Raw genomic sequence first — 17559 nt, forward strand, 5'->3', positions numbered from 1 at the left:
TTTTCAGAGGCCATTGTTCAAAGACAGAGCTTATTGCCACAGGAGGTTCTGGAGACCAACAGCCTGCAGCAATTCCAACAGACAAGCAAGCAGCTTCCAGAAAGGGAGTTCATTGATGCCTGCTGTATCAGGAGCTGCATTCCCACTGCCCTGTGTAGCAACAGTAGGAACACAGCTCGTGTTACAGGCAGTCACTCAGCCACAGCCAGTCAGAGAAGGACACTGGGGACTTTCTTTCTCTTCTAGTCCTTCCACAGTACCTAAGCAATGATTTAGATGGATCTTGGGGTTCACCCAAGGCAGCAGTCCCAATGTCATCATTTGTAAAATATTTAGTGCTAGACACCCTGTCTGTAAGCAGATGGACTTCCACTAAAAATGAGAAATTAACTGTAGCCTGGTTATAAAAGAGATTCACAGACATGACCTGAGGATACTCTTCAAAACTTTGGACAGCATGAAGATGACATGGCCCTCATAGGAAAGGAAGAATTTTTTTTTTTTTTTTGGTCTAAGAGCAGTGCCATGACTTTGGGTCCTTCACGACTCTTGAGTGCTCACTATCAGCCAAGATGCTGTTGGCCTCGGATGATGGGCCAAGCAAGTGATGCCTGGCAATGCTTTACAGAGAATTTCCAAAAGCCTGTTAGCTCAGCATTTGAGTCATACAGTGTGGTTAGATAACTAAATACAGTGTTTACATGTGTCTGTAAGGAAGAGCCTTTTAAAGCAAAGGTCCTGCGTTTTATCTGCACCGGAGAGACAACTGAGGCTGTAAGACTTTGGTTCACAGGCCACTCAGAAGAAACATGTAGCTTGTAAAACATCACCACAGGCCATGTTGACACGGAGAGCAAGGAACAAGTTTGCTTGCACCACTACTTGCTTGGTATTTTGCCTATGGGACAACAAAGACTGGAACCCACTAAACTAGAGAATAAACCCTGGTCTGTACTAGATCTAATTTATTCTGTTTGGGTGGGATTCTCTGCATCACTGGAGCTACATCTGCAATGTTGACAAACTGAAGTGTTGACACTGTAAACATAGTGTGGAAGTCCAATGTATTCCCACAAGCTATAATACACATAAAGAGCTCCATATGAGCTTACAGTTTGATTCTGAAAAGATTTGCTAGCAAGGCAAATCACGTTTGCAGTGTGCAGAAATAGCTGTTACACAGCACAGTCACAAGAAGCAGCAGTCCTAACAGAGATGTAATACATCCCAGCAGAAATGGGTTTTACTGACATGCACTTGCTTTCTTTGACAAACTGTCATAAACCCTTTTGGAAGTATGAGTCTGGAAGGATTAGTTGTATCTCCACCAGTTTTGATAGTAGTGCTGCAATTACCTGTGCAGCTGCTTCACATTGTGATGCAACTCAGGCATGTCAAGGTAACAGAGGTCTCCAACACTGTAGAAAGGCAGAGTCCTACTTAATTCCACAGCTTCTAGAAACTCTTCCTGAGCTGCTTGCAGCCCTTTCCAGCCCATCTGCCAAAATTCCAACAACAGTAACTCTGCATGTTCCCTGCAGCCACACAACTACATGTGCTTGCCAAACCTGTGTGCAACCCAGGCTGAGCAATTAGGGGAATAACACACATATGAAGGAACACTCCATTTCCACAGAATGCTCCCATGGTAAATGCAGTAACACAAACCACAGCATGCAGAGCAAGTCATCTCAGTCCCAGGCCTGTTTTAGCAACAATACCTGTTTCTGCAGGAGGACATCTGCCAGCAGAGCTCTGGCAACCTCCTTACCCTTGTGGCAGAAACACAGAAGAGAAACACATCCAAGCAACACAGGTAATCTGTAGCAAGCAGCCTCCACAATCATTCTGCAAAGACCTATACGCTTGTGTTTTTCTTTAGAGCTTAAGTTTGCATCTCAAATCTAAAAAAAATGGAAGCTGCTGATTTTAAGGCCAAAAGGCAAGGCTTTAGTATCTATAACTTTTATAGGTATATGGTTCAGCTTGCCCTTTTTTTCCCCCCCCCCCCCCCCCCCCCAAGGGAATTGTTGAAATTAACACTACTACTAGAACACTACCCAGAATTCATCCAAACTTGATATTGGGACATGAGTCTCAGGTCAGGATGAGGGAGGACCTCTGTTCTGTAACACAGGAAATCATGTGAACCTGGCATTTCCCTCTCTTCCAGGCCAGATTTAACTTTTTCTACTGTTGAAGTTGCCAGCCCACACGTGGACAACTCAGCCTTTCTTCCTCCTTTACAGGCTCAAATCTCCACTCCCTCTTTCCTGCACATATTCCACCTTACCCTTGGAAACAGAGCATTATAGCATCACAAAAGAAAAGTGGACATGCTTTGCCATCCACACAAGCAGGTTCAGGTCAGCAAAGGACAAAGGACGTGCAGTAGCTTGAGCCTGAGCAGGCAGCTAACAGTTTAGCCAATTGCACTCAGTGGGAGTACCCGTTGAACTGCCCATTTCAGACAGATGAAAGCTTTGGTGGCATATTGTAGTTTAAGAAACCCAGGATTAAACTAAAACACATCATCTTTGCTAGTTTAAACCATGGCTGTTAATAGGAGCTTGGTTCTGCTGATACAGCAGTAATGTCAGCCTTTGAGCACCGATAGTTGCCTTGTTCCATTAGTGCTGCTGTTCATGGACACTTGCAGCCATTGGCTGCATGCAAGTTGCACAGATACACAGATTAAGAGGTATATAAGGAAAGCAAGGCTCTGATGAAGCAAAGCTCACCAAGCAGAGACGTTCATTGTGCCTCTAAACTGGTGGCTGCTGATGCACTGCTTCACTCCCAATGTCTGTCTCATGTTTCAGTACCTTCAGAAAAAATAGTAAGTTTTTGTTCCAGTGCTGGAGACAGGATTCAGTTACTTACAAATTTCTGCTGCCATTTGAGCCTGGCACAAGAAGACAACTAGGCAGGATTTCCAGGCTTCTAAATGTGACCTTCTGGAGCAACAGCAGGTAGCCATGCAGTCTCAAAGACACATTCTTTTGCTCCTGAGCTTGTAATTAAATAGTTATTTTGAAGTATTGCAGTTTAAGGACTAATACAAGCATGTTACAAGGCTCACACTACTGCAAGTGAGCAGCTAGCAGTCCAGTTGCTTACACTTGCAGGCCCCCCTTGCACTAGGCAACACACCTGCATGTTAAAACAAGGCTGATGGGCTTCTGTGACCTACTCCTTTTTAAACAGTTGCTTGATTCTACTTCTGGAAGAAACATAGGATTACTTTTTTCCTCCTTTCCTCAGTACAGTTGGTCTACCCTGTGCAAAATAAACATTCTCATAGCAGGCTGCTCAAATGCAAGCTGGAAACACTGTTTCAACATTAAAATAAAGGAATTTATTTTCAATTGAAACAAATTTGTAAGAACATTAAGCAGAAACAAAGTAATAAAAGACAACATGTACATAATATAAAACATGCTTGAGATCACTGCAAGAAAACAGACTTTCTGGAACAACAACAACAGTTTGCCTCCTTTGCGGTGAAAGTTTAACTATGACATACAACTCTTGTGCAGACATTTGAAGACAGGGTTGCAGTAAAAATTGTGCACTAACCACAAAAACATCCCAAACTACTGCAGAAATATTTATGCTTTTACTATCTCAGTTACTCCTGCCAGCTCATGCCATTTTGTATTCTTGAGCAGTGGCAGACTGAACTTTGCAATTCCACGTCTTGTTAAAAAAAAAAGTCAGTTTCACATACATTGGAGTTGACTTCCAGTTTCCCCATACTGGAAAGGATGATTCAGTTATTTAAAAAAAAAAAAACCTGAAAATTTTAATTGCCATTTCACTCACTTTGTCTAACTAGGTTTCTCTTAACTCCTCACCTCCCCTAGAGCTTGGATACTTAAATCAGATGAGGCAGCCAATGCCCTTTTCAGCAGAATACAGAAGTGATCCAACCAAGCCCTGGGGAAGGGACAAAAATCCTACTACCTTAAAACTGGGGTTAGACAAGAGAGTGGGAAACTATCTTGCTCTAGCCCCTTGGATGACAACTCCACTGGGACCCAACAGGCTTCCCCACACCCAACATCCAACTTCCAACATATGTTACATTAAACATCACTTTTAAAATAACCTGAGTCCTTTTCCTAGCTGCCCACCTCTACCCCAAAGGAAGCTCCACTGTAGTGGTACTGTGCTTGCGAAGTGCTAGGGGTCCATCGTGTACACATAAGCAGCCTGTTACCACTCCAAAGGTGACTACACACAGCCCTCCTCACACTTACAATGGCTACAATGGCTCCTTGGGCTACCCTCCGCTGCAATTTGCAGGTTGGGACAAGCCACCAGTCTCTCAGTGGAGAGATGTAGAAAAGTAAGATCTAAACAGGGGGGGTGGGGTGGGGTGGATGGGGACGGTCCCAGAGACACCATCCTGAATGAGCTGACGGGCACAAGTAAATTTGCAGCTTTGGAAACCATGGAGAAATTTTTCATGTGAGATACAGGCAATATTCTACCTCACTTTCTCTCCTCTGCTCCTCCCCACTGTCCTATGTACACATGACAGCAGCAGGCAAAGGATAGGCAGGTGCCAGCCCCTCTAAGAGGAGTGGCTGAAAGTAAGAGGATCAAGTAATCTGAAATCAGATGATCTCATGCAGCTTTTCAGTGAGGGAGAAGAGGATGCAGATGAAGAACCTATTAGCAGTTAGCTGGCTAAGGTAGCAACAGAAATAAGCAAGACAGCAGGAAAGATTCTGGGCTACAACAGTGTACTTTTAGCAGAAATATGCTTAAGTACAGGGGTTTTCTTCTCCAGCAAAGCTCTGCTGCAAGACACACAGAGCAAGGATCAGAGATCACCTGCTAAAGGGGCAGTAGAGGAAGGCAAGACTTGGACAGCAAACATGGACTTTTACCACCTCTGCTGCTCCTGGCTGTGGCATTGCATGTTGCCCTCCATGAATGAAGTTTCATCTATCCACCCTTGCCAAGGGTTAGCTATGAACATACATGTGCCTTTAAACAGAAAACTAGCCCACAGCATCTGGGTGCCTAGCCCCACCAATGGTTAAAACAGGAGTAGGGGAGGAGGGGCAATAGAAAGGAGTGGAAACTGGATCCCCAAGTCAACACTCTGGAAACCCCATGAGAGAAAACAGGAGAAGGAAGGAAAAAAAAATACTTGGGCCTAAGACTCATAAACACTCTGGGTCCCCCGGGGATGCCAAGGGGCCTGGTATTGATGCCATGCAGGAGAGCTCGAGAATGGTGTGACACAGTCAGAGGTGCTCTGGAAGCTGTAGGTGTCTTCCGACTCCAGGCTGACATAATCCATATCACCGGTGTAACCATGATAGAAGTTCATCTGCTGGCTAAATAAACCCATGGCTTGCTGGGTGTTGCAGCTTGTCCCACCTTTTCCAAAAAGCCCCTCATCTTCCACAGCCATGAACGAGTACAGGCTCTGCCCGTTCCCATAAGTCTGGCCACTGCTGTAAGCCTGGTGCACGTTGGTTGTGGCTTGAAGGTTTCTGCTGGCACCAACAGGGAAGCTGTGGTGAAATGTGGGGGTTATATCCAGATATGCAGCCTGATGAAGCCCATTCTAGGAGAGACAGAGAAGGCTGTTCAGTAATGCAGAGCACCACAGCAACTGTGCCCATTCTTTTGGATGGGTCCTCCTTTCTCCCCCACCCCCTCCCCCAAGCCAAACAAGTATATTTTTCATACTTGTTGTCCTCACTCTAGACTAATAATAGCAGAGATGACAAGATCTATCGAGTCTCAACTGGGAGATAAATGGACTGGAAACAAAGCTCATCAGTTGCCAGGGCAGGCTTCAAATAGATGCTACTCTAAGTCCTACTACAAGAAATACAGGTGGCTTGGTAATATCAAGTCCTGTGCACTGTTCAAGTTAACCAGTTGCACGTGATTCACTCGAGGCAATCCCCAGCACAGACACAGGTTGGGTGATGAGTGGATTGAGAGCAGTCCCAGGGAGAAGGACTTAGGCATGCTGGTGGATGATGGGATGAACGCGAGCCAACAGTGTGCACTTGCAGCCCAAAAAGCCAACTGTATCCTGGGCTGCATCAAAAGATGTGTGGCCAGCAGGTCAAGGGAGGCGATTCTGCCCTGCTACTCTGCCCTGACACCACCTGGAATCCAGCTCTGGAGTCCCCAATGCAAGAAAGACATGGAGCTGTTGGAAAGAGTCCAGAGGAGGTCTACCAGGATGGTCAGAGGGCTGGAACACCTTTCCTATGAGGACAGGCTGAGAGGTTGGCTTGTTCAGCCTGAAAAACAGAAGGCTCTGGGGAGACCTTATAGACCAGGTTGGATGGAGCCTTGAGCAACCTGGTCTAGTGGGAGGTGTCCCTGCCATGGCAGGGGGTTTGGAACTAGACAATCTTTAAGATGTCTTCCAACCCAAACCGTTCTATGATTCTATGATTATACCCACAGACTGGATGAACCATGACTGGTCATGATGAGGTAAGGGGTAATTCTCTCACCTGTGGTAGATACACTCCTTTTTCCACCCACTGTCTCTCCTTCTGGCAACGTTTAAATTTCATCCGTTGATTCTGAAACCATGTTTTCACCTAGAAGTAGTGGGGAAAGGACGTAGGGCATTAGAAATTAATTCTGAGTTTACTATACATCCTAAAGATGTTTTGCCTTCTACTACAATCCAGTTTCTTCTTGACTCTTAATATTGTACATAATTTCAGCAGCTAACAACATGCAGTAGACCCAGAAAGCCTTAGAATCACAGAGCTGAGACATGAAAACTAACACTCTTATTTCTCAGATCACCATGGGATCTTTCATGACATCAAAAACCCTATCTGAAACACAGCTGGTACAGTAGCAGCATCTCATGGCTGCACCAAGATCAGTGCTGACTCAGGGATGAGTCATTCCTTCAGTCAGACATGAGTAGCTGGTGGGGCAAGGAGCCTCTCTCTAGGGAAGGACCCAGGTGCCACTCTGACTAAGAAAGGCAAGTTGCATAGCAATGCAAGTACCTGACTTCAGTTCAGAGAAAACACATGTCCACACAGAACAGTAACCTGATTCTGCATAGCCCTGCTCTGTATGAACTTTCAAACACCTGCACAGAGTGGGTAGATAGTGTTGGAGTCAAACATAAAAGGAAGACTGAGTCATAAGTTTTCACACCCTCTGCTCTCTCACGTAAGCAATGGCACAAACAAGACCACGAAAGAAACTCATCTCTGGTGTCTAAGAAAAAAAAAAAAGCCACCAAAAAAACACGCTTGCAAGAGCACTTCACACGAGGGATGCGACTCAGCTACTCAGAGCAAGATGTTCACCTGCTTGTAGGTGAGGCCCAGGGCAGCAGCTAGCTCCCGGATCTGCTGGGGGCTGAGGTACTTCTGGATCTGGAACCGCTGGTGCAGGATTTGTAGCTGCTCCTGGGAGAAGGCTGTGCGGCTCTTGGCCTTCTTCACTGCACCTTTGCCTTCCTCCTTGACCCTCTGGAAAGATGGATGGGGAGACGGGCGCTCTGCAGTGGGGCTAGTGGCAGAGTCTGGGGTGTACTGGATGAGTGTCCCAGAGCTGGAGGAAGCTGGAGAGACATCTGAGGAGAAAAAGAGAGAACTAGGGTGAGCAGAGTCAGGCAGAGAGGACTCAAAGACTTTGAAGTCCAGGTTCTTGGGAGAATTTGAGATTGCGGGTGCCTTGGGGACTTGCAGAGGCTCCGCAGCCGCAGGCAACTCAGGGCAGAGAAGCGGGCACAGGCACCCTCGGGCCAGCGGAGCCGAGATCCCTCTTTGCTCGCACCTCTGCTCCGTCCCATCCAGATACGGGGGGCGCTGGCAAACGCGCCCGGCTCCCGCTGCCGCTTCCAGCGGGGCAGCAGGCAGAGCAGCCCCCGTCGCATCCTCGCCGGGGCGAGCGGAGCCACCGGCAGCACCGGCATCGTCCCCAGCCCCCGGGGCAGAAGGGACACAAGGCAGACGACCACCCCCCCCCCCCCCCCAAGCCGAGGGCAGCCCGATCGCTTCGCTGGGGTCAGCCAGGCCGGGGCGCATACCTGGGTGGCTGGGCATCTTCGCCGCCGCGGGGCAGGGGACGGGGTCCGCCGCCGGAGCCTCCTCGGCGGGCACGCTGTCCGTGCTCCCTGGAGAGAACCAGTAGAAGTCCCCATACCTGACCGCGCTGGGGTAGGACAGGTAGGGCGCCATGGCCATGTGAGCACTCATGGCCGAGCCGGGACCCCCAGCCCCGAGCAGGCAGCAAGTTGGCGGTTAGAGGTTGCAGGCAGGTCCCCCATTAGGCGGAGGTGGGGGGATGCTTTATGTCCTTCCCATCCTGGCCTTGGCTAGAAGGGATTGTCACAGCCATTGTCATGTTAAAAGTCAGTTGATTGGAGGGGAGGGGCTTTGGGGGTATTCAGGGAGTGGGGGAGGAACACCAGGCCCCGCTTCCCAACTTGACTCCTAGGTGCCGCGGTGGGGGTCAGGCTGTTACTGCCAGCACACCCCTCCCTGCTGGGGGGTGGGAGGAAGAGCCTTGTTTCCCCCTCGGGGCCAGAAGGCCTGAGCAGGGCCGCCCGGTGAGTTGGACAGGGCTTGGCAGACACCTCCCACCCCCACATTTAACACTCTCCCCACCTCCGCCTCCTCACCGGCCCCCACCCAAATGCAAAGAATGGAGGGAACCCAGGGCCTGCCTCGGGGCATGCGGAGCCTATGCGTGTCTGCATTGCAGATCGCAACTATCATCGCAAACAGATAAGCCCTCCACCTCTCCGCAAGTGCATACAGACTGGGGGCAGGGGAGAAGGCGCTGAAGAGCAGTGTCTGTATTGCCTTTTTCAAGCTTCTTTCCTCAGCTATTTGTCACTTCTTTATTATTTATTTTTGCCTTTGAAAGAAGTGATAGCTTAAAAAAAAGTTTATTTTCGCTACACACCAGGGAGAAGTAGGAATCACCCAGTCAGATTTCAGAGGAAAAGAGAGCAGTGCAGCTATACAAGAGCCTTATAGATCTTAAGGATTTGAAACCAGTGCCTACAGTCTGCTTGGGGAAGATAAACCCTCCCGCCGCCTCCCAGCCATTACCACTTCCTTTAAGGAAATTAAAAAACCATCGGGAGGATCTCGCAGCCCAAGAGTTACAAAACCTGGAAAATCACCTGGAAAGGGTACAATGAGGGCATGTGACACATCAAGCGAATTCCTCACCTCTCCCAGTGCAAGGAAACAGGACACAGACACCTACCTGTATACAAAGGCAGGGAGTAGCTACTAACCTGTCACACAGCTAAAAATCTTTTGGGGATGACAGAGAAGGGCCTCCCATCACTTCCATATATCTGCTCCTCCCATCTTAAGTCATGATGAGAAACGAGCCCCAGCTGGTGCCCTGAGCCCACCACTGCAGGGGAGCGTTGGGGTGCTGCTCGCCTGGAGGGGTCCTCCTCGGGCCCACCTTTGATCACCTCCTAATGAATTTCTCAGTTAGAACCGGACAGGATCCAGGCGGAGAGACGATTAGGAACGCGGGGGGAGGTGATCATAATCGGGCGAGAGGCATGAAACACAGAGCTAGAGCCGCAGCCCGCTCCTCGCCCCGCAGCACAGGCAGCGCCAGCCAGGGGACAGCCCGCCGCCCCATGGGGCTTCCCCTGCCCTCGCAGTCCCGGGCTGGAGGTTTAGGGCAGGTCGCTTGCTTGATGCCATCAGCCCCGCTGATGCACGCACAGGAAGGTGTTCCCCCACGGAGGCGAAGCCGTCGTGCTGCCCGCTGTGGGGGCGAGGGCCGCCGGAGGTCTCCAGGAGGCACTGCCGACTGTCCCGCAGGCTGCAGGAGCCCTCGAGATGTCGGAGGGGACACGGCTTGAGAGGGACACCCGCAGCAGGGGTTCTAGCTTTTTACAGCCGGAGTAACACCGCCTCTGCCAGCAAATCCTCCCTCGGGGAATGGTGTGTGTGCGCGTGTGTTTGGAAACGCAGCAGAACTGCTCGTAGTTTGTAACTTTTGTATATGGATCAGTTTTCACATACAGATCAGATTCCTTCCCAGAGTCAGACCTGCTTTGTAGTGTGCATGGAGCTGATTTAATTTCCCCTCGACTTTTTTTTTTTTTATTTTATTTTTTTTTTTCTGTCCTCATTCATCTTTTGATTTTCTTATCCCCTCGTCTTCCATTCCCTTTGGTTTTAGGCTTTAACTACCAAATCTCTTTTATTTTCTGATTATCCCCTTCCAGTGGGAGTAATTTGCTCCCTCTCACCAACCATACCTCTAATCAGGTGACCAAACATACCGTTTTTAAAGTCTTTGTGAGAGAAACAAGACTGGCATGAGTGTATAAAACCATACCACCTAAAGTCAGAATTTATTTAGGAAAAGAAATCCTGTTATCCCCCAAATAAATGATACAGATAAAAACATCTTGAGAAGATAAATCCAGAAGTCATACAGAGGACACTATGGGAAGCAAGGTGTAGGTGTTTGAGAGTGTCCCCATGGTGCTAGGTCTGGGACATCTGCTCTGTGGCACCATCAGCCTTCGAACTGGATATACTGCCCATGAATATCTTGAGCTGATGTGCTTTTAAAAAATACCCGTTGGGAATGACTCATAGGGCAGATGCAAGTATCCACTCATGTTTCTTTTGGGAGTGTTTTTAGCCGGAACAGCCACACAGTTCAGACCTAGGCTAGTCCTGTTCTCAACAGGGCCAAAAAGCAGCAACAATTTGGGTTTTTTTTTGGCCCAAGGTTGTGTCCCACTCTCCCTTCATGCTGTGGCCACCCTCGCTTTTGCAGTTCTCAGTTCATCATGTGCCTAATACTGTGGAGCATTAGTCAGGTGAGTAAACATAAGTTGTCTCACGAAGTGTATGGAAGTGAATGTAACCACTCACTGCGATGAAGCATACCCTAACAAGCATTTTCCATAGTCCTTCAACAGCAGAGCTAGAAGCTCAGGTTTAAAAGCAGTCTTGGCCTAAGCATAGGTAAGACAGGACCATGCCTGGAAGATGTTTTCATCCAGCAAGTTCCCCCTACAACAGATCCCCCATTAGTGTCAGTAGGGTCACTCCCTTCAGAGGGCTGGAGCTCAACATTGTGCTGAAGTGATGCAAACACACCAGTTTACATAGGCTGGAGCTGAGGAAGCAGCAGCTGGCTGATACTGTACACCCATCTCTGCAGCTCATACCACTGGGTCAGAAATTATATGGGTTCTTATCTCAGAGCATCGCTAAACTCATTTTCATCAGCAGGTTACTGTTATAGCAGTAGAGATTGCCTCTAATTCTATGTAGATTAGGTGTTCTTCTATTGTCCTGTAGCTAGCTCAAACGTGGGTCATCTGTATTTTGGTAACACTGTGAAGTGTCACCAAGTGTCGCTGTGTCATTCTGCTCACGTTCATGGGGCTCAGCGAGGTGGCAGGCTGCAGGCTTGTTATTAATGAATGGGGAACCATAGCTTGAGCCCCATTGCCCCTCAGAAGTGTCCCTAGGAGCCATCATCCTCTGTCAGGGATGTGTGTGGTTGGGCAAGGCAGGTAGAAATACCTCCTTCGTATTCTGTTGAACTTGCCTGGCTTCTCCCCCAAGCAGGCACCTTTGATTTTTATTGTTTTTCTAAAATTGAACACTCCTCAAGTTAGGCATATGAAAACACTCCTGCCCTGCAGCCTTCTGTACTCGCCCAGCACTTGGCTCCAGACAGCCTACCCCCTGTAGCGTGGTCACAGCTCACAGTCTGGACCCAAGCGGCCATGTTTGTGGAAGGAAGGGAGTCAAGAAAGAATAACAAAAATTAGACCCTCATTCATATTAAAATACAGTTTTCCTTTCTCTTTACTCTTTAAGGGAGCAAGTTGAGAAAAGGACAAGGCTGCTCCCTCCCATTAACAACCCAGTCTCTCAATCACCTGAGAATTACTGGATGATGTGGCCCTTTGTTAGCAGTGGAGAGGCAGACTAGGACAGAGGAGCCATGGCACAAAACCAAGGGAATCCTTGAAAAGGCAGGAAAGCTGAGTGTCAAAAAACAGGTGGGGAGCAGGCTAGTGAGCCAATCCAAATATCTAGGCTTTGATGGGTCTGTTCTTTCTTTACCAATCCTTCATCCATGCCTGCCAAGCACACGATGCTGGAGTGCTGTAGTGGTAAGCACTGGTCTCAAGAAGCATTCCCTACCAGTGCCCGTCAGCTGGAATATGGACTAGCGTCCCCAAGGGAAGACTCGCAAGTAGCACAGCTTGGAGCCAGGGTTGTGCGAAGTCCTGGGTAACGTGGAGAGATTGTGCATATTTGGCAAAAATCTTCCAAGTGTCCTCTCTGCTCAAATTCTCCCCTCTTCCTTTTAGCCATAGTGTGGTTGTTCCTACAGGCTCAGTTAGATGACCTCTTAATAAAAGCAAATGGCATAGATGTAGCTGTTTTCAAATGCTTTCTGCCATTTCCACCACCAAAGGGGAATAACAAGTCCTGTGTTTCTCAGTGTATGGAGGCCCTATGTAGTCTCAAACATGAGCCACCTCCCACACTTTCCTCCAAAAGGATTCTCTGTATCAGGCAGTTTGCCTTTTGTTCCCCAAACACAAACAGCTTATGAACTTTGAAATGACACAGATGCTTTTTTTTCTCTGAGGCTTCTTTGCTTGTCTTCTGATTGGGACAGTTTCCTACAACTCATCCAGGGGGAAAAGTCGCTGCAAAATCCATCATTGCCAGAACCTTTGGTTCGAGGGGGCACTGAAGTGGTAGCTAGATTTCATGCATGTTGAAGGCTCTCTAGAGTTCACTGTGTATTGTGGCATCTGCTTTCTTCCAGAGCTCTCATCTGAGGCTGATCCTGTGTATTTCACCGTTGTTAATGCATATCAGAACAGAACTAATGAGGATTATGTGTCAAGCAGATAACTGTAAGTACACTTGTGCAGGTTCTGAATGGGCACACAGTCTGCAAGTGCTGCTAATACATCCCACTAACCAAGCTCTTCCAAGTTAGCACACACTTTTCAGGCAGGTCACTGTGCCTAATCTGTGCCATCTGGATTTTTTAAGTCCCAGAAAGTTCCAATAAGAGCAGATCACCTGCGAGGTGAGTGTCTAATTACAGGGAAGGCTGGGATTAGGGAAAAGAGTTCTCATCTTTTAAATCTGTCACAGGTTGAGATGGGGGTTCCCCACATAACCTGGCCCTTCTCCCCACCTGCTCATCCTCTCTTTTTTCTCCAAGACCGGCTCTTGCACACGCATTCATGAGCGATTAGCAAGTGTTAGAGCATGAGGCTCCCTGGCTGGCACCTGCTCTACATCTGAATGGTAGAGCAGGTGAAGCCCAGGGCTGTGGAATGGGATCTGCAAGTGGATGTTGTCTGGGACTGACGGAAGAAAAAGATTTACCTGCTTTTGTCTAACAATATTTAGATGGCCGACTTGGAAAGAAAAAGAGACAGAGAGAGAGAGAGAGGCTGTAGCTTTTTTTTTAACTGGGTGTCATTTGTCTAGGAATTGAATCCAGCGAAGGGTGGAGGCTGGGGAGGAGAATACAGCATTGACATCATCTAGTGGTGTAAAGGTAAAAATTATCTGTATTTCATCTCCCTTAGATAGTCCATGGAGAACCAGCTCATATTAGGCTGTGAAACCACATCTTTTAGGGCAGCATAGAAAAAATCAGAGACTATATTATTGACTGCATCTCTTCCCAGGGTGCAAGACAGGAAAAAAGCCACAGAATCATACAGGGAAAGAACTCCAGACCCCCAGATTCTGACAAAATAAAAATGCTTTCCCAGCACAGCTTAGTCATGAAGGAGGAGGAGGAGCCATGACTGTCTGTGTTGGGAACAACATCTTGCTAAAAGTTCCAGTTCTAAGCCCAGTTGTGTCCTACATGCAAACTCTGGGGCTAAGGCAGGCCTGAGAACACCTTTTCTTAACCCTACTCATGACTAAGTTGCTTTACTGTAGTTGCAAACTGCCTAATAATAGTGTCAAAGTGCCTGCAGATGCAAAACAACCTTGCAGAGTGTTGTATGGCTTTGGTGCAAAGACGCAGATGTCAACTCATGATCTAGCAGGGCCCTCTGACATGATAATACCTCAGATGTCTCTCTTCACTTACTGCACTCACGAGACTTTCCCACCTCTGAAGCAGGAATGGTCAAGCTGGATGTAGTTCATCTTTCCTCAGCCACTGCAGTTCACAGACAGCACGTTGACACAAACCGCTGAAGATTTCAGTTTCTATCAGTACCCATCTGCTCTGTGAAGCCATGTGCTGGCCCCAGCTGGAGGTCTGATCTGTCCACAAGCTTCACCCAGTACTGGGACGAGACAGCAGCATTGCCCTGCAGCCAGAGCAGGCTGTTGAACAGCATGTTCTCTAGCATAGCTCAGTGGTGAATGAAGGCCAGCCCCTGATGTACTCCTGCGATTTGATTCCCAGAGAATATGTGTACACTGGTCATCGGATTCAACACCTGTCCCCTGCATGTATCCTTCATGTACTTGAGAGAGCCACTTGGAGCACCTGAAGCTGTCCCTCACAGCACTGAATGATGCAGTGATGGAAATCATAGAATCATACCAAGGTCTGCTGTCAGCCTGCTTAACAGTAATCTGCTATAGCACCAGGAAACAGGAGGAAAAGAAAATGCTCAGACTCAGGCTGTTCTATGTAACATCCTCTTCCTAGCTTTAAAACCTCCCTTATGGTGAAATACATGAACATCTGGTTTCAGCCTCCTGAAGTTAAGGGCAAAAGAGAAGCAATTAGTCCAGTGGGCCAGGTGCTGATTTCTGCTCCCTCTGTGTAACCAGAAGAATTCCTCAAAAGGGATGGATTCTGGTCCCATGACAGTCAAATACAGTTTCACATCGGCTTGGGTGGCACTGAGGTTTGAAATTTTTCTTTTCTTGCAACAGCGTACCTGAGTGCATAATCTGACCCTTTACTTAGATGTGGCAATACATGCATTCCTGGACAAAGAAATAAAGTTGAACACGGTGAGAAAAAAAGTGGGCCACATTAAGTAGAGGGGAGGAAAGAGAAAAAGAGAACAGAAAACCAGTCGATTCCACCTAGGTTCCTAGATTGCCTTCATTGTTATGGTGTCTGAGCATTTTCCGGTGGAGTATTCAGTGCCCTGACTCAGATCTGCCACATGTGGTTCTTTGTCTCTTTCTCATCCTCTCTGCAGGGAGAGAACTGCACATGTTGTGGAGGATTTCACTTTGGGTTAGCTGTCTTGGTTTAGGGCTTGTTCATAACGTGCTCACAGCTGTTTGTATTTGAGGTGTATTTTGGAGAAGTGCACCTTCTACTTGGAAAGCGAAGCGGTCAGATCGGTTTATGTTGTAGCACTGCCTTACTATGACCCCTGAGACAACTCTGCCTCCTGCTTAGTCTAGATTTTCACAGGGTTAAAGAGCTCCCCTGCACCAGTAAAGTGGAGCTGCTGACACCAGTAGATGCCACCTGTTGGCTTCAGTGCCTTAAAGGAATCTCTATATGCTGGTCTGAGGAGTACATAGAGGAGACCATGAGCTGGGCACTTTGGTAAGTAGTGGCAGCTTCAGTTAGAAAACATGGGTCAGATACAAAGAAAATCAGGTCAACAGGGGAAAAGTGGTGTACTTAGACTACATAAAATGTGCAGGCTAACTGAGGGATGGCTACCATCCCACTGTGCTGGGTCCATCACGAACCCATGTTCATCAGCAGACTCAGCTCCAGGCAGCTTTTCATATCAGGAAAAGAAAGACCTTACCTTACCACAGGAACTGCTGTTCTAAGGTACATCTCCAAGTAAGCACTTAACCCTGTGTCTTGATTATGACTAATGATGGAGTTTGGACAGTTTGAAGCTAAGAAGCTGCAAAACCCCTCTGAGATGCTGGTTAGACACTCTGGCAGTGATCTGAAGGAGTGTTATCCAAACTGCAAGCAAATGCAGTGCAATTACATTGGGTAGTTCTGTGGCAAAACGATCTACCTATGGCCTGGCTTGGTGTGACCTAAATGATCAGGTTAGGGGAAGGATTGGAAATAACACAACATCATCTCCTTAGTCTAGCTGACTAAAGGAAAATGGAGTGATAATTAATCATTTCCCACAAATAGGTCACTACCCACCTCACCACTCCACCCCACCCTCAGTAGTGCACATAGCAGTGGGTAACTGGTTTTTTTTTTGTTTATTTTCCCCACATGCCAGGAAATTAAGGCACAAGGCTTTGTGGTAGCCTGGCAGTCCTACCAGGCCTGGAGCGAGCATCAGGTGATTCGCATGTCTTTGACAACTTGCACTCTTAGGTGAAGATCTGGCCTGAGGATCATATGCTGGCAATACCTTCTGCACAGATTGCTGTTTGTATTTAGCGAAAGAGTTTACAGGCAGTGACACTGCTGCTTTCTGTGCCCCAGCCACAGGCACTCCACAGAGCGGGGCAGGAGGCTGTTTGGTTTGTCACATACTTGTTAAAACAGCTTCTCCCACAGACCTTTGCTGGGTTGCTGGGACGGACGGCCCCCGCCAGGAGGGCAGTGTGGAAGCTGGCTACTCCCTATCCCAAAACACAGCCGCAGGGAGCTGTGGCATTTCCCTTGTGCACTCCTGCCTTGTACTGCTGCCCAGGAAAAGGGGCATCCTGTGGTGCTCAAATCCCTTTAAACCTTCGAGGGAACGCCATTTCAGGCAGAGAGTGAGTTACTTCGCGTTAGTCCGAACAACTGCATTGACCCGTGTAAGCGGCTTCTCAGGGATTTCTGCTTTGTGCCATCAGTTCCATCTCACACCTGAAAAGAAAGTGTAACCCTGTCTGCAGACCAGCCCTGCAGCTTGAAGCCCACCCAGGCTTGGTGTCTGTGGCCCTGATGTGAGGAAGAGCCAGTCCTGGGACACAGGGATAGGGAATGGGTGGAGAAGGTCCCCGACGGCAGCGTTCTGCAGAGAGGTGCTTCTGGGAAGCCAGAGCATCCTCCGACCCGGGACGGCATGCTTCTGGGACAGGTCGCGGGGGCGGGGGGCTGAACTCGGGGGGCCGGGGCAGGGGTGTCCCCCCGGCTCTCCCCTGCTTCACCTTCAGGCGGCCACCGAGGGGCAGCAGACAGCCGCGGCGGCAGCGGGACCGGCGGGAGAGGCTCCAGTCCCCATCCCCCTTCTCCTGCCCTTCCCGCCAGCGGCGGCCTGGCGAGCCGCGGGAGGTGTGTCTGGGTGTGTCCGCGCCCCCGGGCTGCCCCAGCGCCCCCACAGCCTCCGAAGCGGGGGTGGGGTGGGGTAGGTGTGTTTTTAGGGCCGCCGCCACGTTCGTCGTCGCTGGGTATATGGCAAGTGAGGTGGGTCGGAAGCAAAGCCGGTGAGGGGGGGCTGGGAGCTGGGGATCTCCCGTGGGAGGAGAAGGCCTGGGGAAGGCAGCGGCAGTGAGCTGAGATGCTTCCGGGCAGGGCAAGGTGGTACCGAGTGAGAGTGGATGCAGAGAGCTCGGGGTAACAGTGGGCTCGCCCTGGGTGCCCCCAGCGCCTTTTGAGACCCAGGGCTGAGATACGCTGGGGGCGTTTGTC

General features: G+C 48.9%; 1 protein-coding gene across 1 annotated transcript; it reads right to left on the bottom strand.

Annotated features, from left to right (window-relative positions):
- Nucleotides 1-5170: 5170 nt before the first annotated feature.
- LOC104351864 (homeobox protein NANOG) lies at nt 5171-8367 on the bottom strand. Its single transcript, XM_086465291.1, has 4 exons — nt 8051-8367; nt 7326-7594; nt 6501-6590; nt 5171-5587 (listed from the first exon to the last, which is right to left on the bottom strand). The coding sequence occupies exons 1-4, from the start codon at nt 8217-8219 to the stop codon at nt 5171-5173; spliced, it is 945 nt and encodes a 314-aa protein (XP_086321417.1). The 5' UTR covers nt 8220-8367.
- Nucleotides 8368-17559: the final 9192 nt, after the last annotated feature.

The sequence above is a fragment of the Leptosomus discolor genome, chromosome 1 (genome assembly GCF_034619465.1).
Source record: "Leptosomus discolor isolate bLepDis1 chromosome 1, bLepDis1.hap2, whole genome shotgun sequence".
In the NCBI taxonomy this organism is placed as follows: Eukaryota; Metazoa; Chordata; class Aves; order Leptosomiformes; family Leptosomidae; genus Leptosomus; species Leptosomus discolor.

Coding starts and splice junctions, on each gene's coding strand:
- LOC104351864 (XM_086465291.1), bottom strand. CDS start 8,219: ATGAGTGCTCACATGGCCATGGCGCCCTACCTGTCCTACCCCAGCGCG. Junction 7,595..8,050: donor GAAGATGCCCAGCCACCCAG/GTATGCGCCCCG, acceptor TTTTCTCCTCAG/ATGTCTCTCCAGCTTCCTCC. Junction 5,588..6,500: donor AAGGAGTGTATCTACCACAG/GTGAGAGAATTA, acceptor TGTCTCTCCTAG/AATGGGCTTCATCAGGCTGC.